Source organism: Cavia porcellus, unplaced genomic scaffold (genome assembly GCF_034190915.1).
Source record: "Cavia porcellus strain 051 isolate PalLab524CR breed Dunkin Hartley unplaced genomic scaffold, mCavPor4.1 scaffold_14, whole genome shotgun sequence".
NCBI lineage: Eukaryota > Metazoa > Chordata > Mammalia > Rodentia > Caviidae > Cavia > Cavia porcellus.
Genome location: NW_026947497.1, coordinates 13,650,453 through 13,672,063, shown reverse-complemented (window position 1 = coordinate 13,672,063; position 21,611 = coordinate 13,650,453). Strand labels below are relative to the sequence as shown.

The 21,611-nt window shown below is 34.8% G+C and overlaps 1 protein-coding gene across 1 annotated transcript in view; it reads left to right on the top strand.

Annotated features, from left to right (window-relative positions):
- Positions 1 to 21,611, top strand: part of Ndst4 (N-deacetylase and N-sulfotransferase 4) — a 271,193-nt gene that overhangs the window by 150,631 nt on the left and 98,951 nt on the right. Inside the window, exons 5-6 of the mRNA XM_003468015.5 lie at positions 18,099 to 18,284; positions 20,091 to 20,219. Of these exons, the coding sequence (XP_003468063.2) occupies positions 18,099 to 18,284; positions 20,091 to 20,219 (315 nt within the window). The remainder of the gene's footprint in view (positions 1 to 18,098; positions 18,285 to 20,090; positions 20,220 to 21,611) is intronic.

Here is a 21,611-nt window from a genome sequence, read left to right as displayed (position 1 = left end):
AGGGTGTGAGGGAGAAAACTGCTCACCTCAGAGCAGTCAGAACATAGGAAGCAGCCCAGGGGCAGGACAGACCTCTCAGTTTAGACCCCAGGGACCCATAGACTTCAACTAGCCCCAGAGCTAAACAGTCTGGCAAGCTATCTGTTCACCAAGGATTTCACCAACTATGACACTAATAGCCTCATGATCTAATCACTCTAAAAGTTCTACCTCTGAACACATGAAACTTTTCAGAGTATTTCAGATCCAACCATAACATCTCAGTCCGCAATCCATGATTTTAATTGCCTGTACTAAGTTTGCTAACCTATTTTTACATTTAAGCACTACAATGGAAATGAACAAATACTGATTATTTCCTCAGATGAACTAGGATACCTAGACTGGATATTTAAATAAAAGTCACACTGGTTTTGAAAATACTTTGTATGTTAAATATATTTTGTCCATTTTTTTGTAATAGCATTTTTAAATAATAAATCAGAGTAAGCAAAAAGAATATTTTTAAGATTGAAAAAGTGGAAAATAATGTGCTCAAATGCTAATGGCACTTCCTGAGAGGATAGAGCAATGAAAATTGGCTAAATGTTTAGAAAACACAATATATGCATGGTCTTGAATACAGCTGATTCTGTTTATCAGAAACCTATGATGAGTAAAATGATCTTAGAAGAATCAAAATAATAAAATCACAGTGGAAAAATTATGGACCATCAGCCAGTAGCTTGAAAGCTTATTTATATAAGCAATTAAATGATTTTGTTACTTCACATAGAAAAGCTATTTACAGATGGCATTTTATTATAATAGTTTAAAATATTTTTACATAACCCTATGATCAGTGGAGATAGCTCTTCATCATTATGCCTATTAATTAGTTTTGGTCTTTATGTTACCTATGCATAAATTTTTCATATTATATGTTATGCAAAAGAGTTCCTCATACACACTATTATCTATCACACTCCAATTTTATTATATTGTCATCACAGTCTTTTATTTCATGTTAATATACCTTTGGTTCATTCAATATTGTTGGTATTATATAACCACAAATTCAGCCTTTTGCTTATGATACATCAATTTGAAATACTGTACCACCTTAGAGTGTATGAGTTACACATTGATCAGTAAAAAGTGTTATTAGGTGGATGATTTATTGTTTTAAACTTCCGAGAAGACAATAACCTGAAGTACTACTTTTAAGTTAACAAATATTTACTAAACATCACAACAGAGTTTTGATAAAAATTAAAAGTTTTCATCAATGAAGAACTTACAGGCCTTTTCTGCACTAAAAGAGGCATATGGTATTGTATAAATCTTAGGATATCAATATAAAAATCCTGACATGTATACATGGCATAGTGATTAGGTCCTGAACAATAAAAGAAAATATTTGTATTGAATATTACATCCTTACATCTACCCATTGACAATACATAAGCTTTTATTCCCCTTTTTTTCAAGTAGGATAATATTGTTTAATGATGTTTTTGGAACGTTTATTTGAGAAATCTCTAAGGTTCTCATCAATTCCGATTTTCATGAAATCTACAACATGAAGGATTATGTGAATTTTTTGCCTGCAAATTAGAATTGGTATTTCATTAGCTATTAATATTCATACAGCTTAGCAATAGATTTAAAGAAAAATGGCTTTTCTTGTCATGTTTACATCATGGCAAATCCTTGACTTGTTGATCTGGTATTGGCAGGTAGATGAAAGAATTTTCTTTAGACAGAAAATCTCTACAATACATATTTATCTCTTTGATTTTCCTAGCAAAAGACTGTGGTAGACCCAGGCCCATTTCACAAATTCCTGTTTGAACTGAAGCATCTTTTATTGCCAAGCAGCACTTTATTGCTGAGCGTGTATAACCTCAAAGGAATGAATGCCACCTACAAACGTACTTCAATATTAGAAAGCAGTAACTGAAGGAAACTAATAATTCTTATTCCCAAATATCCATTAATGTAAACCTAACAAGGCTTGCATCTGTCTTTTTAGGATACTTCATTGTCATTATTTTTGGTAAGCAAAAAGTCTTGAAAATAATTTTTTTAACTCTTTATAAAGACATATTTTTAAGGGTCACTAGAGAGGTCCAGTTCTTTTCAAATGCTGATAAATGAAATGATTGCAACTGAAGTTCCCACCTCTGACTTAAGCTGTTAACTGGTTGAAGTAGTTGATAATATCTAACTTATTTGCTTTAATGAAAGTAGCATGTTCTCCACCTGTTAAATTTTGCTTAAATTATACAGAGCAACATAACATGCATAGATACTAAAGAAAAGGTTACATTTCTTTAAAGAAAATGAAAACTCAGGTATTTTTAAACCTAAGAATTCTTCCCTATGTGTGACATGAGTTTAGTGCTTATGTCATTACCTAAACTGCTCAGTGTCTCATTGAGATAGATAGATAGATAGATAGATAGATAGATAGATAGATAGATATAGTTATAGATATAGATATAGATATAGATATAGATATAGATATAGATACAGATATAGATATATATTACTTCAAATCTATCTTGGTTCAAATTCTATCATTGCTAAGTACTATGTGAATAACATTGTCAAATTACTTTAAATTCAAAAGCTTTCCTTTTTGAATAGATAACATGAGGATACTATAGTTCCTACCTTGGAGATTGTTGTGAAATTTAGATGCTGTGTGTATGTGTTTCTGTTGTAATGTTGACCAGAGTGATTGGTATAGAAGTATTTCAAAAATTATTGGCTGTCAGGCTGGGGATTTAGCTCAGTGGCATAAGCACCTGCCTGGCATGTGTGAGGTCGTGAGTTCAATCTCTGGTACCAAAAAAATTACCAAAAATTGACTGTCATCACCACCACCACCATCATCAGGTTGTGATTGTTTTCCTCATATTTCTTCAGGAAGCATATGATCATGGCTTTTGTAATAAGAGATGAAGATGTATAAAAGAGTTAAGTGATAGTGTCAAGGTTATATAATATTCAAATTGGAAACTAAAGCAATACAATCCAATTAGCTTTTTAGTCCTCCACCTACCCATAACCCAACATTGAAGGTGGTCATAAATTTTTATTGATGAAAAGAGACTAATAGCTAACTTTCTAACAAAAAGAAGCATTGTTGTTAAAAGTTGCATTTGTAATCAAATAAATGAAAAAGCAGAAGGACTCATGTATTTGCAACCATTTGAAACTTTAAAATTATTGCTTTGTATTTAAGACCAAATATCTTCATACATACCCAGTGTGAAAAATTATACTCTCCTTTCATAATTCCTCTGTCTCTTTTGTTATCTTCTCTTTTTTTCCCTCCTTCTCTTCTTTTCTATAAAAGATAATTAATGAAATGCATTGCCTGCTAAGTGTTTTCCTTGACCTCGAGGACACAAAAATGAGAAAGATGGTGCACACTTCTAGGAATTTTTACTTATGTAGTAGACGGGGTATGTGTGGTAAAATGGCATTTCAGGTTCTTAAGGAAAACATACAGAACACAGTAGAACCACATACTGACCAGACACTATTCATCAGAGGAAGAATTATTAAAAGCAGGACAGGCTTTTGGGATGATACATATGAAAAATATCTAGTTGCATAAGAAAGAAGGGGACCATCTGAACAGAGACAGCAGAGTGACACAGAACATAAGACCAAGGCCAGAAAATGTGCTCCGGACTTCCAATCAAGTTTAGATCAGTTAACAACAACCTACGACAAACTGCTGCCTGCAAGATTCAGTGTGCAATCGGTCTTGTGTGTTTGGTGTGCCAAGAACATATTTTAATAGGTTGTAAAAAATCAAAGAAAACAGGAGAAACATGACAGAGGCAGTATGCTTCCGGCAAACATTTATAAAACCTTGACCCGCACTCATAATTATGCAGAAAAATACATCAAATTGAAATGAGAAGCAGTATTTCATGAGTCCCTAATTATTGTATATTTATTCACTAGTGAATACTGCTGTCCTAATATGCCCTTAGATGCATGAACTTTTCAGAACATAGATTCATTTTCAATAGTTTTTGGCTTGATTAATGTCTAAAAGTAGCTCATTCATGACAAAATATGACTTAGATATATACCTCAAGCATTAGGCCCTGGAAATGCTAACCCCAGCTATGTTAATATCCTTTATTACCTTTGGAAATACCAATATTCTGTATTTTCTTGCCACATGAGAATATGTTATATCTTACTAATTCAAGTCTTATAATTTGTTTCTCTCCAATAATCTAACATAATTATTCTTATACACCATTTATGTATAAGGTTAAAGTTAGAAGTATAGTTGCCTTACAACAGGGCATTTAGAGGGTTTTTCTTTTTTCCATATTCTCATTTCGGGGCCCAGGTGTCTTAGCCCTTGTTCACCACTTCAAAATGCACATACAAGGGCTATTTTTATACTTTTTTTTAATTAAATGAAACCAAAGTTTGCTTGTGGAATCAAAGTGTCCAACTAATGTATACTGAATTTCTCCTTTTTTTTTTTTTTTCAGGTAATGAACGTTTAATAGTTCTGGCCAGTCAGATGTAGGCAGAAGTTATGATATTGTATTTCAGGGAAAGATTCAGAAAGGAGGTTAGATAAATGTGTCCCTAACTCATCTGCCCTTTGCTCCTTTCTGATACCCAATATATAGTCTGTTGACTGGGGCTAAGATATCCATCTTCAGGCTATGAAGAAAGGGACAAGATAATTAGAAAAGTAATGTTAGAATGAAACTCACAACTATATCTTCAGATTCCCCATTGCTGGGAAAAGGAAAAGAAAACAAAAGAATCAGAAACAACAACAACCTTCTCTTTTTTATCCAAGAAGTTTGGTTGTTTTTGTGGTTGTTTTTTTGGTACAAGGATTGAGTTCAATAACTATGTAATAGAATATTCTACTGTTTACATTTTTTCACTTAAATTATTTTGACATTTGCCTCCATACAAGTTGCCCTCATTTTCTAGGACTGGTAAACATTTCACAGAAATATGTAACAAAGAAGAACACCCCGAAACATGGTGCAATAATTTTTAAGAAGTGTTGATAGTGAGAGTTTATGCGTAATTATCAATCAATAATTAGATGACAGTTTGGTGATTGTGTTCTACAATAGCCAATAATGCCATAATTAACTCTCACTGATTAATTTAAATTTCAATGATTAGACTTGATTATAATTACTGAATGACCATGGAATAATCAAGAGTTCATTATTATTTAACTCCTTCAGTGCTGAATATACCCAAATTAGATAGTTTCTCAAAATGTTACTCTGTCTCTCTCTGTGTATCACACACACACACACACACACACACACACACACACGCACGCACGCACGCATGCACGCACACATACACACACATTTTTCAGTTTGAAAGTTCCTTCAGCTTGACAATGTTTTATATTTATCTATTGTGGCTAAGCATTCTGTTCATTCCATGGCTATCATTTTTATCACTGATACAGTTTGCTGTGGTCATTTCTGCACTAACAAGCTATATGAGAATATGAGAAAGTGTTCTAAACATGTTGATGGGGAGGAGAATTAAAACTGGGTCATAATATAGGATCGGGGTGCTGATGTGAACCGGTTTTGGTGAGAACTATAACAGTGCTTTATTTCCAGTATAATAACAACATGACCATAACAAAATGGAAATGTAATAATTCACTGTGATTTTAGTTTGAAACATGTGAACATGTGTAAAAAATGTAATAATGTATATTATTACTTAGTTGAACACAATTTAATAATGTATATTGTTACTTAGTTGAACACAATTATTCAGTTTAATTCTTTTGATAAGTATCAACTATTGGCAGAAATTTACTTTGTGTGGTGAAATTTAACCTGCTTCACATAGTAGAGAAGTTTCACAAAATTGCAGACAATCACAGATGTGAATTGCTTTACTTGGAGGAGCACAGGGTGTCATAGAAGGACAGATGTAATGTATTTTGGGGGTGGAGGGGAACGTGACAAGCAGAGGGATGGCTCCTGCATATGCCAAATGCTTAGAACATTTTCCCACAGGTGTGTTAAGCTGATATTAAAGTGGGGGATGGCTCATAAGGGAAATTTCAACTTGATTCAAAACTGATGTTAGGAAATTATTCCATTAGTAATATTTATACAAATCTCCTATTTCTGCAAAGTGATGCTTTTAAATTAATAATTCAAACCCACGAGGTATGTAGCACTGGAAGTATCCAAAAAAGTTGGGAAATGTGTTCAAAGTCAAAAAATGAAGTGCATTGTAATCACCTCCTTATCAGACAGTTAATTCCCTTCAATGCGCCTGATTTAGGAACCATTCCTAGGATCTGATACCGCCATACCTCACTTGCCCCTCACTTCCCAGGCACCCTTGCTCTCCTCCTTATCCAGCTGTTTGCTCCAGCGATGGTCAGAAGCTTGGCCTTGTGCACCCCCTGAATTCCCTCATACCTCCCTTGCACCATTCTCCCCTGGAATGCCACACCGTGGGTCAATCCAGATGTCCACCTGGTCTATGCCTGTGTCCCTAGCCTGAGCCTGTCTAGAACCCTGCTTAATTGTCCTCACTTTAAACCTTGATCACAGACTTCAGGTGAACCCCCAGCACTGCCAAGACTGACACTACGAACCTTTATTTCTTTGCTAACCTACTTTCATAGGCCACCGTCCTGCATCATCTCACTCTTCAACTGCCACACGCGGCATCGCAGCCTTCTCATTGGATAATGCTTTCCACTTCACTGAAGAAAATCAGTCATGAGAAAGTTGACATGTTCCTATTACTTCAACTGCCATTTTGACGTGATAATAACAAAATAGAAATTAAATAATGGCGACATTTTACTTTGAGATGTAAAGATTTATACAGAAGAGATAAAATAATATTAGCCAGAACTCAAATGATCAGAAGAACTACTTAGTATGAAATATTGGGTATAAAAGTGACTGTAAATGTTTTAACAGTGATGTAAATAAAACTTGAGGACTAGCGTCACATGAGAATACACCAACTTTCCCTCTCTCCTGAAATTATGGATAAGAAGGACTGTAATGGAAATGACAAACTGTTTGCACTTAATCCAACCTCTTCTTAATTATTCTAGTAATTTGCCCACATTCAAATTATTTTTCACTCTCTACAATACTTGTGAATTTTCCTACCTTTGAAAAATCACCTCCTTATGTCACTTTTTCTTCTAGCTACGTCACTTGCAGACTCCCTTTTACAGCAAGATTTCTTACAGCATTTATTATACTCATTATATCTACTCAGCAGCTCTTTTTGTTTCTCTTTTTTTAAAACTTTTAGTCTGTGAGTATGTTTTAATATATAATGTTTATGCCCATTTTGTGGAGTCAGCACATGGACATAATACACCCCATTCCTTTATTTCCATCTCTTATTCTCCCCCCCTCCATTTCCTCCATCTCTTGATCTTCTTCCCCTTTGAAAATGACCTTTCTAATAATCTCTATTCGCTATCCTTTATTTTGCTATTTCACTCAGGGCTTCTCACACATGAGAAGCCATGTGATATTAAATCCACTGTTCTGAGCTTGTCCTTGGCCATGCTGTGGTCTAGTCCGTCCGTGGACATCCAGTGTTAAACCCAAAGCACAAGTCTCAGCCCTTATTTAACTTGACTTGTCAGCAGCATCTGACACATTATCTTCAGCTTGTTTTCTCTAATACTTTCTTTGATAGGTTCACATTGCTATGCAGAATCCCAACACTCTTCCACTTGACTTTCAATCTTGTTTTTTTCTTGTTTTCATTCTCTTTTTCTTGCCTCATTCTAAAGTCTACATGTTGCAACCCTACTACATTTACATCTCCTGCTGAGCATTCTCTCTCTCTCTCTCTCTCTCTCTCTCTCTCTCCCTCCCTCCCTCCCTCCCTCCCTCCCTCCACTAAACTTGTATTGGACTTATTGCTTGATATATAGGATTAGATATCTAATCTAATTATTATATTTCTCTAAATCTGGCTCTAATTGTGACTTTCCCCACTTCACTGGATGGAATTCCATCCTTCCACCTGCTCACTTCCTTTCTATATATTTTCTCTGTCTTTAAATTCTGATGATTCTATCTGCACACAATACCCAAAATAAAACTTTCTCCCCAGTTACCTTGTTCTGTATGATCCCAGCTGCCATTGCCTCTCATCTAGGTTGTCCCAATAGCCTATTACACACCTCCTTCATTCCTCCTTGCCATCTTTGAGTCAACTGTCTACATAGTAGCTAGAATAATTTTTAAATGAAATACTGGGAAGTATCATAGATCTGCTGAGAAATTTTAGAAGCTCCTTCTCTCACTCAGGGCACACACCAACATCCTCTAGTGATGTATATGAAGCTAAAAAGCTTGCATCTATCCTTTCTCCTCAGTGATGCTCTATTATTTAGCCTCTGGAGAAGCAAATATGAACTGTGCCCCCACTTGCTCAGTAACACTCAGTGCTGTCTGCAGCAGCCCTGACTCTTGACATCATCTATCACTACTCTCTCTTTCCAGTAACTCTGCTCCAAAAAGTTGTCTTTAAAAATGCAAGGCAAGCTTTTATCTCAGAATAGTATAGATGCTATCCTGTCTGCCTGAGATGATATTTCTCAAATTATCTGTATGCAGATTCAGCTATAGTTCAATCCCTAACAACTTCAGACCTTGATTTGCAATATCACCTTCTCTATGAGACCCTTTCTGACTACTTTATTTAATATTACTTCATTTCTTTTTTTCATTTTGTACCACTGTCTTATTTACCTTAATAATTCTAACGATCTCCTATTATATCTATGTATCCTTACCTAATTATTTTGTACAATCTCGGTCTTACCTTCCTAAAATGTAAAGTCTCTAATGGTGAGCATTGTTTTGTTGGTCACTGCTGTATTCTGCATATCTAGAAGGGTTTCATGTACATCCTGGGTACATAATGCAAATGTGAAGAATAAAGAGAATCAATGAACTATAGTACATTGTACATTTTGATTATTTAAAAAGTGAGACAGCTTAGCACAAAGTTAGTAATCTAAATGCCTAATTAGCTGAAATCAGGCATTTTGCACAGTTTGAGTGGAGATTTGCTTATTTTCCTGAGCTGCAAAGTAGACTTTCTGCCAGAATCAGGCATAATGAAGGATGTGTCTCAATTGCTGAAAAGAGCCCCACTCAGGATCAGAAAGTTCAACACTGTAGACTCAGTGCGATTGTTCTGCTATTTCTTTTTCCAAAGAAAAATCCATTTGCAAGAAAGAACTCCCCAGAGACTTGTCACCATTTAGCAGACTTCAGTCCGCAAAGTAGCAAGAATGACCCAGACAATTTCCAGGGACAAACAGTCATCGCTTTTATCACTTATGAAGACAAGAAACCATTTCAAGCTCCCAATCACAGTGGAAAAGTCAGTGATTCTGAGATCATTTTAGAAGGTAACAATATGATCCCAAGTCCTTATTAAAATGAAAAGTGTGTAATGACATCTATTCTCTTTAGAACCTGTGTCATTCCCTAGAAGTTGCATATTTAGGAGAAATAAATCAATACTCTTCAATGTATAATATTTTTACTACAAGTGCATTCATTCATAATCACTGTTTTGTTTATTTCCCTTCACACTAATGTATTAAACAACCATGATTATTTATTAAATAAAATTGTACTATTTCTTTCAAATATATGTATTAACTAACAGCAGTAGATAGGGCACTGTGCTAAGCCATGGAGATATAAAACCATCCCAATTCTATTAAGGGCTGTTTCCTAAACCATAATTCCTGGAGTATAAACAGAGAGTTATAGCAGTACAGGAAAGTCATTTGTTTGTCTCTTCTGCCTCTCTGTAGAGACAATTCAATTCAATTTTCAAGCTCCTGCCCCAGCTATTTTTCTTTTTTTGTTAAACCCAGAAAATGACCCCTGTGTGTCCATAGACTCAATGATTCCCACACTCATTTTTCTCTCTCCCTCCACCCCAGCTCTCTGCACTGTAGCAGCTCTTCTAAAATTTTCTACCAGGGTCTAGTCACAAAATTTAGTACCAAAGCACTGCCTTATTCACCTATGGTTCTTTCTATCTCTGCATGATGCCTGTCTATCATTTATTAGGGAGTTACCTTTCCAAAGGAGCGCTATGTGGTACTGGACCACCAATTCATTCATCAAAGTAGTGATATTTTAAGAGACTCTGTCCTTTTTTATGTTACTTGCACGATATGTTTTCACCATAGTGTTAACCTGTGCTACCAGGACCTAAAAGAAATTTTGTAATGACTACTTAAAATCTATCCAGAATATTAGAAATGACAATGATAATTGCACTGGATTTAATGAAAGAGCAATTAGCAAAGGCATAAGTGAGGTACAGGGCCAAGCAATGTCCTAGGGGCAGAGAGCTGTAAATTCCAGACCTATAGAGGCAAAGGTCACATCTAGAAAAACAGTGATGTGTTGGAGGTAGGAGTACTTTGACAGCTGTACTATTTTTGATTGAAGGATTACAACAGTACAAGATGATTTTACATGAAAGGAGCTAGGAAAATAAGTAGTCTAGCTCCACTGCTTTTGTCTCTAATCTCTTCCCAGGAATCTACTTGCCAAATGCAACTGGAAGCAGCAGATCAGTGGAACTCTTGAACTAACCATACTCTTTGCCCCGAGGATATGGAGCCCATTGGAAGAGGCAGTCGCAATAACAGATGTGTTCCTATTCTTTCTGCTTTCACCCTGGACCACAGCTCTGTGGAACTTAGGCAGATACTATTGTTTTTGTTTTTGTTTTTGTTTTTGTTACTGTAGGTTTCTGGCTTCAGTTCTTATTCGTTGTCCTTGTCTAAAGGTTGTAATCTTTGGGCTCAAATTTCCCAAAATGATGATTTCCCTGAAATGATCTGCATAATTTTCCTAAATAAGTAGAAATTTAAATAGAGCTTATAATTCAATAGACAATGTTTAATGCATTGCAAATAGAAGCTCATTTATAGCCCTTGTGAGTTAATTCCCTAATATTATCGGTTTAATTTCCCAGATGAAGAATGTGAAGCACAGAAAGTTAAGTGAATTTTTAGTGTCATAGAATCAAAAGGACAACACATAATTCAAACCCAGGAAACCTATCTCTGGAGTCATAGTTCCATGTTAATGTTTGGGAGAAAAATATTCTATTTTGTACCTATTACATTTTATGCAGCCTAACAGATCCCTGAGACAACCATGTGAAAAGGAATCACATGAGCACAAACAGGTTAGGTTCCAGGGTCAACACATTCAGTATTCTTGGAAGACTGAGAGCCAACAGCCATTGGAACAAATTCAAACTGTTGTGCAAGAAATATCAGAGAACATTCCCTAAAGAAAATAATTACCGAGATTTGAAAAGCAGTTAAATAGTTCAGGTGTTATTTTGAACATAACAAAAAAAAAAAAAAAAAAACACCTAATGAGTGAATTATGTGATTATGATGTCATTATTATTATTTTCAATATGGCAGATCAAACCAAGGACGTCATGTTAGATAAATGTTCTACTAGAGAACTATATTCCCAACTGCCCGTGTTGCTGTTTTTTTTTTTAATTTTTGATGGGAAAAAAGCAGATATAAATCAAATAGAAATAACTATTTGAAGATCATTTTATAGGTCAATGTATATTTAGATATATGAATCTATATCAATTATCTTCTTTTTAAGAAATTAAATTATTAATAATTAAATTTTATTTTAACATGCATATTTTAGCATACACTTATGCAAAAGACATAAAATTTAATAATGCTAGCTTTTGAAATTTTACTCTTCTTATCATGCATACATACTTAAAGACTGAAGATACTTTTTTTATAATATTTATCTGGAGCAGTTTATTTCTTTCAGCATTTTATGAGATTTTCACATTGCTTGAGGTTCTTTCAATTTTAAATTTGGAATTTATTAATTGTTATTTAGAAATATAAGAAAGCACAAAGGCTGGGAATGGAGCTCAGTGGCACAGTGCCTGCCTGGTAAACACAAGGTCTTGAGTTCAATTCCTAGTACCGAAAAAAGAAAGAAAGAAAAAGAAAAGTGTCTTCTGGGGAGCACTAGTATTTTATCTCCCAAAATAAGTTCCTTTTGATTATTGTTGAGCATTAGAAAAACTAAGCAACATAATGCCATTGGGTCCAAAAGTGAACGTCCAACCACATCTCTAGAGCTTTACACTGAGGCATAGGAAGTAATTATCTATACTCCATTCTTATCAGATTCTTCTTAGACATTACTTATTATGCTGAATTGCCTTTATCTGATTACTAATAAAATGTCAAGGAAGATTAAAGTTGTAGACCTCTACAACAAGTTTCCTATTTTAACTTCAATAGCTAATAGTTGGAAATGATTTTCAATCTCCTTAGATATTCATATAGATACTATTTTTCTCCACTTGCAGAATATACACAAGGTAAAAATAATAATGGCACTTTAAAAAAAAAAAAAAAAAAAACAATCAAATGCCCTTGGACAAAAACTCAGCAAATTACCATGCAATTCTAATTTGTAATTGATTCTACAGTTGTCTCTAGACTTTGAATTTTGTTAGAGCATAAGCTACTCATTACACCTGGTGTACCCTTAGTACTTAACAAAGCACTTGACAGCCGTCATCAACTTAAACATTATCTCAATCAAGTTGAATGCAACTGCTTTGATTCCTGTTTGAAATTTATTATTTAAATAGACCCTAGTCTCCTCTTTTACTTTCTGTTTCCTATCCACTGTCTGCTCAGTATATGAGATTTATCAGTTATATTTATAAGATGAGAGGAGCCCATAAGATGAGTAGATGTTCACCACATATCAAAGTTTCATTAGGAAAAAAAAATGCGTAGCACTTTGCTAAACTCTTCCATTGTTTTCCTAGAGTTCAAACAACTAAAGACTTTACCTGAACCTCTTAAACCTTTTAATATTTATTAGAAAAGAACAAAGGCTTGATAATTCCAGTTTGAAATATTATTTTAAACGAGGGAAATTTTTATTCAGTGACTTAAACGCCTCCAAAGACTGAAGCACTCCTGGAGGGTCTCGTAGGTTGCTCTTCTACAGGAAATCAGAGCCGTACACAGCGGTTTTGCTGTCCACTACCATTCAGGAGTCTGCAAACGAAGCTTTCAGTGCTACCCTGTAAGTGGAGACCACAGACACCGCAGGAAAGGTTCTTTTAGAAGCTTACTCTCCAAGACAGGAGCCAGAAACTGCCATAATTTGGCTTCTGCCTGGCTACAGCGCTAGAAAATGCTTCTGAGCAAGTCTAATTGGCTGGAACTCATTTGGATTAAAAGTGGTAGCTACAAAAGAGTCAGAAACTCACTTTTAGCTCAGCGGCCCAGAGCCTACCTGGCAAGCACATGGCTCGGAGGAGTTCGATTTATGGCACCAAAAAAAAAAAAAAAAAAAAAAAAAAAAAGCAAAAATTTTTAAAAAGAAACATACTTATTTGCTTTTCATCTATCCCAGTATGAAACACAAAACACACACAGTGGTTAGGATTCTAGTTCACAAATACATATTAAAATCAATTTCTTTTAGTCCAGTCAAAACAACTTAGTGGAAAAGCAGAAGCAAACACTAGATTTAGAAAGCAGGGGGCGAAATAGTAGCTCTAACCTTTGTAAACATGAACGAATCATTTGCCTGCGAGGCTGTTTCCACATTTACACCAACATCCAGGCCTCTCAACAGGACTATTCTGAGGTCACATTACATGTAAATGTAAAAACACCAGGCAATTGCAAAGACACATGGCCAGTAGGAATGACTTCAAAAAATAAAATAATTTTTTAATTCAATAATTGTTACAATTTTAGTGCCTTTTTATATGGTAGTTTCAAAAATGGTGATTTTTTTTTTATATACAGCCTGAAGCTTACCACAATATCTTCTGTCCCACCTAACTAGGAATTTAATGTAACCGGAAATATGAAATAAAGTCAAACTCCACTGTATATATGTTTATTGGCATATCATATAATATGACAAAATTTGTGGATCCTATCAGAAAAGGTGATTCTAATAAATTAAAAAAACTATATTTAAAAATATTTGCTCTGTCACTTATGTTTGTTTTATGGAGTCTCAAGTGTTCCTGATATTTACGTTTAAAACCCTTTCAAATCTTGTAATGTTTGTGTGTTTGTGGAAATAGGATTCTTGGTTCATTTTTCAGTTGGCTAAGTCTCTGGGACGCGGGATTTAAGCTCTGGACAGGAAAGAATGAAGGTTTCTAGTTCAGTAGGCCCCTTGATAACAGGAAAAGAGTTACGAGGGAATTACTTTTCACTTTGTGTTATCATTTAGGCTGGAAAAGCATAAACTCATAATTATCTAGTGTGATTTACTATTTTGACTGAGCTCCAGTTGCCAATGTGATAAGATGACCTTATGAACACGATAGATTGAGCTCCTACAAATCAATAAATATAAAATCTTTTTACTGACCCTTCCTTCCCTCTCACCAAATCAATTGCTTTCACTTTCTGCTTTTTCATGAAAAGTTCTACAATTCATTTTACTACCTGTCAAAAGTGAAATGTCTTTTTTTTTTTTTGAGATGCAGTTTTGTTTGATATTTCAATTCCCTTAAATGGTTTTATTTTTTCATCTCTTCATCTCTAGAACACTAGTATACTTACCTAGCATTCTTGTTTCTAAATTTGGAATAAAATATTATATAGTGGACCCTTGAGTTACCACCAGCTTGACATGCAAACTTGAGTTATGATCAAAATTTTAGTTTTAAAAGTCTTGAGTTATGACCTGCATGCAGGCCACTTGTGCTTTCAGATGGTCTAAGATACAGATTTAACCCTCATAGAGTTCTGGAAGGAATATTACAACATCCTTCCCCGTATGGGTTAACTAAGAAATCCTGGGCCAGTGTCTGTCACTGTGTACAGGAGAGAGACTTTGAAGGCTGTGTTGAGCAGCCTGACAACTTTCTACTGACAACCTGAGTTATAACAAGCCCCCCGGAATGAACTGAATTTGTCAGTCAAAGATCCACTTTAAAATGATAAAAATGAAGGCTAAGGACCCAGAAAAGAAGCCACACCCCAAGGCTTTACTGCCATTGGAGGAGCATCGTGAACCACGGCCCCTCCTTTCTCCACCATTCCAGGAAGCCAGAAAGGAGGAACCAGGTACCGGGTCCACCCTACACTCAGGGACTGCAAACACAGGAAGCACCTGGGGTGTGGCAATGGGTTGATTCAGAGAAACACACAAAACATGAAGACCAAGGAGTAAAATAGTAAGACCTCAGCCCACTCAAAAGGGGTTCAGGAACACAGACATGGAAGGTAGAAGTCACACACCTGACATTTCTAAAAAATAACAACTGAAGTAAAAAACAACAACAAAAAACTTAGTTCTTATATCAAATGGCTAAGTTTACATGCCCAGGCCTAATGGTGTGGGCACTGGTGTGAAAATAGTAAGAGGCATTATGGTAGTCATTGTCAACTTCCTATTGTCTTGTTGTGAAATCTTGTATTATTTTCACTGTTTTGTTTTGTTTGACTTTACTGTGCGTGAAGGTATAAGCAGCTACTTTGAAGATAACAAGATGCATTATAGTAGCCATTGTTAATTTTCTATTATTTTGTTTTGAAGTACTGTATGGCTTTCATTGTTTTGTTTTGATTGGTTTCATTGTTTTGTTTTGTTTGATTTTGCTATGTCTGATGATAGGAACAGGTATTTTTAAGATAACAAGAGGCATTATGGTAGCCATTGTTGATTTCTTATTATCTGGTTTTGAAGTCATGTGTCACTGTCATTGCTTTGTTTTGATTAGCTTTATTATGTTTTATTTTGTTTGGTTTTAAACTTAAAGTTAAAAAATAAGTTTGAGAAAAATGAAAGGTAAATGAGGGGTAACAAATTATTATTAATACTATTAGGAGTCACACATTCTTATGTCATTCTTCAAATTATAGGACAAGAAATATAAAATATAACTTCTCTATCATTTGATTAGTAAGAAGAAAATATTATTTTTCCCATTTGTTTTGAATCAGAAATACATTCTAGGCAACAGTCATGAAAAAGTTCATTTACCAGACAAGGGGACTGAACACCCGGGTTTCCTTTACAGGGAAGTTCACCTCCTTTTCATTCAATGTAGTCACGGGCTGGCAACATCTGGGCTGCTGGGGAATTGCTCCCACTCACAAACCCTGGGATCACTCACTTGGCAATGAGGGCAAAATGGAGAAACATAAAGTTTCTCCCAGAACGATCCATGGCTCCCAGTGTTGGGTCAGGTTATACCAGTTGCCTGAGCTCTAGTAACTTCCAACTAGCTGTTGGTGGACTTTTCCAAACCTGTCTTATATTGTAAACATGCACGTGTCAGAGCTGGATAAAGCTCAGAGCTAGAATGTTCGCACTAAGCCCAGGGCTCATTCCTGAGTGTGAAAGGAAGGAGGAAGGAAGGAAGGAAGGAAAGAAAGAAGGAAGCCTGGAAGGGAGAGAGGAAGGGAAAAATATCAGCTCTCAAAAGTAGTATTTCTCTTCTGCACACACGAAACAAGTTTTCCCTAGTGCCCCACAAAAGACTCCAGCTCATTTTACAGCATTGATTTCATAATTCAATCTTTCTACAGAGTCATTTATTGTAATAGATGTTAGCAAACACATAGTTTTGATGAAAGAGAAGTGAATTCGGCCCTCCAATGAGGGTCATTCCAAGAAAGGGAGATTTGTTAAATATTTAGAGCCCATCTTCTAAGGTGAGGGTGGCATATGACTTAGACACTGTAGCTATGTGAACCATTTACTGCTTGTTTATTACACTGAACAGAATTAGTTTCCTATGCTGTGTACCATGTAATAGAAAATATAAATGGCAATTGTCAAGTCAACACTTGGTGCTCTGTTTATTGATTCAATCAGCTCTCATATAACTGTACATTGTCATTTATAACCTCAATTGATGAGATTCAATCCTACTAGGACTCTTTATAAAGCAGATAAGCATTTAAAGGGAAAGATAAAAAGAAGTAGAAATTAGAAACTGCAGATCTATTTCTTGTACCTAGCAATATAATAACATTCTTTGACAGTGTTTTCATATTCTTGTTTTAAATGTGTACCTATTTTCCTTCTGGATTGACTGTTTACCCAAGGTAAATATCTCCTAGCAGAGTGCTTGTTTTATAAAAATAAATTGAGTTACTAAAATCTCAAACCAAGAGCAGAATCTTAACCTTTAACTTTCCTTTACCCTCTGTAATTAAAACATCGCTGGATCTTATTGCTAATAATGCCAGTTCTTTAATCTGACCACGGATCACCTGATGTTGTTACCCATTTTCCCTTAATCTGCATCGGACAAGTAGCTCCCTAACAGTGCTGTGGACACAGGTCCTGCTCAGGTCCTCACGTGAAACTTACCTTAACAGATTTCTAGAATTTTCTGAAAACATAGAACAGAGTTTCATCCTTCATGTTCTGACTATTCAAATAGAATTAATTTCAAATCCCTCTGCTTATTTAGAAAAAGTCATCCCCGATGGGTCATGCTTACCTTTCTGGTTGTCTCTCTCTCTCTCTCTCTCTCTCTCTCTCTCTCTCTCTCTCCCTCCATTCCTCCCGCTTTCCTTCTCTCCTTCACATCCTGCTTCTCTTCTTCTCTCTCTCCTCTTCCATCTTCTATCTGTGGGTACTTGCTCAAGTTATACTTTTTAAATTTATTTTATTTGTATATCTATTTTATTTGCATATCTATCTATCTGAGATATACAAATAGATTTGCATCTATTTGTATATCTATCTATCTATCAAATTCATTTCCTATCTTCCCCCAAAACTTTCTGCATTCAAAATTCAGAATCAATGTCTCACACACCACTCGGCTCACATCCAGTATACCATCAGAGCTCTGTAAGTTTGTAAGCTGCAAAAACATTTTAAAAATTAATCTTGCAAGTTTTTTTTTTCTTTTTTTTATTTTTTAAATTCAGTGTACTCTAAACAAGGAACTGTGGAAATAATTTTCATTGGATCAGTCAACCACATCTGTCACAGTATTCTTCTGGCTTCTTTCAGGAACATGGAATACCTGTCAACATGGGCTATGCTGTGGCCCCACATCACTCAGGGGTCTACCCCGTTCACATTCAGCTGTATGCGGCTTGGAAGAAGGTGTGGGGTATCCAGGTCACCAGCACTGAAGAATATCCGCACTTGAAACCTGCACGGTACAGAAAGGGCTTCGTCCACAACAGCATCATGGTGAGAGCACATTGTGCTGTTTTTTGAAGGCTGTTAGTATCTGCATGTGGAATGCATTCAGGTCACCATTCCTTACAGGGTCTCATGCCAAATCTGTTTTACAAGAAAATCAGAAAGTCTCTACATACTGCCATGGGGACTGCTCACACGTTAACGTGTTATTTGGCTACAGCCTTGCTTCCGAAGCTGTGGAATCACTTAACAGATCTAAGCCACGCTGCAAACACTGAGAATGAACTTCGCATAGCTTATCTATTGAAATTCCGGAACTGAAATTTTGTCTGGGGATCCTAGATCCTTCTTCTGAGGCATTTCTCAGTACTCTTTGTTTCACTGGTTTTACAGAGTTTATAAAGGCAGATTGTGGCTCCATGAATCAAGGAAACATCTCTCAAATTGTTGTACTATCAACAGACAAAGCAGAACAAATAAATTCTGAGAGCTAAATCTATCTTTTTCAGTTTATTTTGACTTTTAGACACTTGAAATGTTTTACAATATGGACCTTTCTCATTATCTTTTTCTTGTATACTGTAAGGATGGTACATTTTCAATGAAAAAAATAATCTCATTTAACAATATTGCACCAGTTGTTATAAATGATAATAAAGCCAAATGAATTCAATTGGGCATTTATAATTATTCATTAGAATAAAGAGTAGCATTCACATTGATCTGAAATATCCTCTTTTAAAATGCCTGTCCCCATTTTCAGTACCTTAAGTGATGTTGTTTTCACTAGATGTCGAAATCAGCGTAAGAGTTTGCAAAACTTCCCCCACTCCTAAATGTTTACTCTGTTGTGATTCATTACTCACACTGCTGCTAGAATTATCTTTTGGTCCCTCTATCTGGCCAATCAATCTAGCCATCTAAATGGTATTAAAATGAAAGAAAAGGCATACATAGACTAAGATGGTTCTTAATCCTCATTTATCAAGAATTATTTTGTTCTACATTTGCGTCAGAGGAAGGAAAGAAAACTAAAATTTAAATAAACCTATTGGTAATGCAAATGATGGCACTAGAAACCTGAGAAGTATTAAAAAATAACTCTCATAATAGTGACAGTATACAATTTTTTTCCTTTTTGAGTTGTATGTCCATTTAACATGTTAAAAAATGAAAATACTATTTTAACAAATATATTTTAACAAATATCATGTGCATTCTATTACCTTGAAAGTAATATTAAGTAAATAATAAATGAATTATAGCTACTCTGGGCAATTGGGATGTTTTCCCATTAGGTTATTAAATGGTTTACTATTCAAAGCAAGTTTTTAGAATGAAAGCCTGTTTGTTTTCTCTCTTGAACATTCAGATTTCTAACAGAATTAACTGTACAATATACCAACAATAATAATTTTATGATTGGACTACACTATGATAAAATTTGAATTCAGAGTAGAGTAAAAACTAAACAAATGTGAAGGGGTGACGGAAATTGACTGTTTTGAACTCCAGAACCTGAAGACAACACAAGACTGAATGTCAGAAGGAAAGAAATTTTCTAACGGAGTGAAAATATTACCATGGAGGTGTTCTATTTTTTGAATTAACCTGAAGACAGTTTTTCTTATTTTATATCAACTCTAAAATAAATCAGATAATAGTTTAGATTTATGTAACTGAGCAAAAAGCCTTAACCTTAATTCTTGTATCTATGGCACTGATTTCATTGAGTCTTAACAATCGAGAAACTCCATAGGCATTCATAACTTGCAGGCTTTGAATTTATGAGACAGTAGTAAGTTTCTCACTTAAATCATGCTAAGGTGTTATGCTTACCCCCCTTTTCCTAAGGTTCTCCCTCGGCAGACCTGCGGGTTGTTTACACACACCATTTTCTACAAAGAGTACCCAGGAGGACCCCAGGAATTGGATAAAAGTATCAAAGGAGGAGAACTTTTCCTTACAATCCTTCTAAACCCAGTATGTATTCTATTTATGCATCTTACAATAACATCAGTGTTTTCTTCACGTTTTAAAACTAAGTTAGCTTTCTTTGTTTTATGGATAACACACCTTTACTGACAGTGAATTTAAACTTGCATTTTAAATTTTTTCATAAGATTCAATTTCTATGGAGACTTATGTTTTGGTACATCTAATTACAAAGGCTTTTACTTCACACTGTGGCTGCTGATAACCTTATTTCTTAGCAACAAAAGAGATGCCAAACCGCATTTTTTAAAGCTAGTTCTCTATTTTTTCTCTGTTTTATTCTAGTGGACAAATAAAAATTTTGCATTTATGATATATGGATTTCCTATACAAGATTATATATGTTGTCTGTAAATGTGACAATTTAACTTCTTCCTTTCCAATTTTGATACCATTTCTTTCTTTCTTTTGCCTGATTCTTCTGGCTAAAACATAGTACAGTAAGTACTACTTTGGATAGCAATGGGGAGTATGGAAATATTTATTTTATTCTTCATCTCAGAGGAAAAGTTTATAGTTTTTCAGCAAGTACAATGCTATTTGTGGATTTACATATGTTGTCTTTATTATATTGACATCCCTTATTTGCTGAGAATTTTGACATGTAGATATGCTGGATTGTATTAAATATTTTATATACAACTGTTGAATGATCATATGACTTTAGCATCACTCATTCTGCTAATGTGGTTTATCACATTTAATGATTTGTATATATTGAACCACCCTTTCATCCCTTGAATAGATCATGACCACATAAAGAAAGATTCTTCTATGTATGGTTGAATTTGGTTGAATAGTAGATTTTGTTGAGCATTTTTCCATCTAAATTCATGAAGGATATTGGCCTATAATATGTTGTTGTTATGTTCTTATCTGTCTTTCGTATTTGTTTATAAATGTGTTTAAATGTTTGCCACTTCTATAACATTTTGGAGGAATTTGAGAAGGATTAATGTTAATTCTTCCTCATACATTTGGTGAAATCCACCATGACGTCATGAAGTCTTAAGTGTCTCTGTGTGGAAAGATATTTTACTATTGACTTAATATCTTTTTGCACTATTGATCTAATTAAATTTTCTCTTTCATGGTTCTTTCTTGGAAGATTTTCAGTTACAGGAAATTATCTCTTTGTACTAGGTTAACAAATTATTGGTATATAATTGCTCAAAGTACCTCCTTTGATATTTTGTGTTTCTGTGGTATCAGTTGTTACACTGCCTCTTTTATTTTTTTATTTTATTTATTTGAGCATTCCCTTTTTTATCTTTTTCTAGTCAAAGATAAAACCATCTTTGTTTCATTGGTCTTTCAATTGCTTTTCTAGTGTCTGATACTTTTATTTCTGTTCCAATCCTTATTGTTAATTCCTTCTGC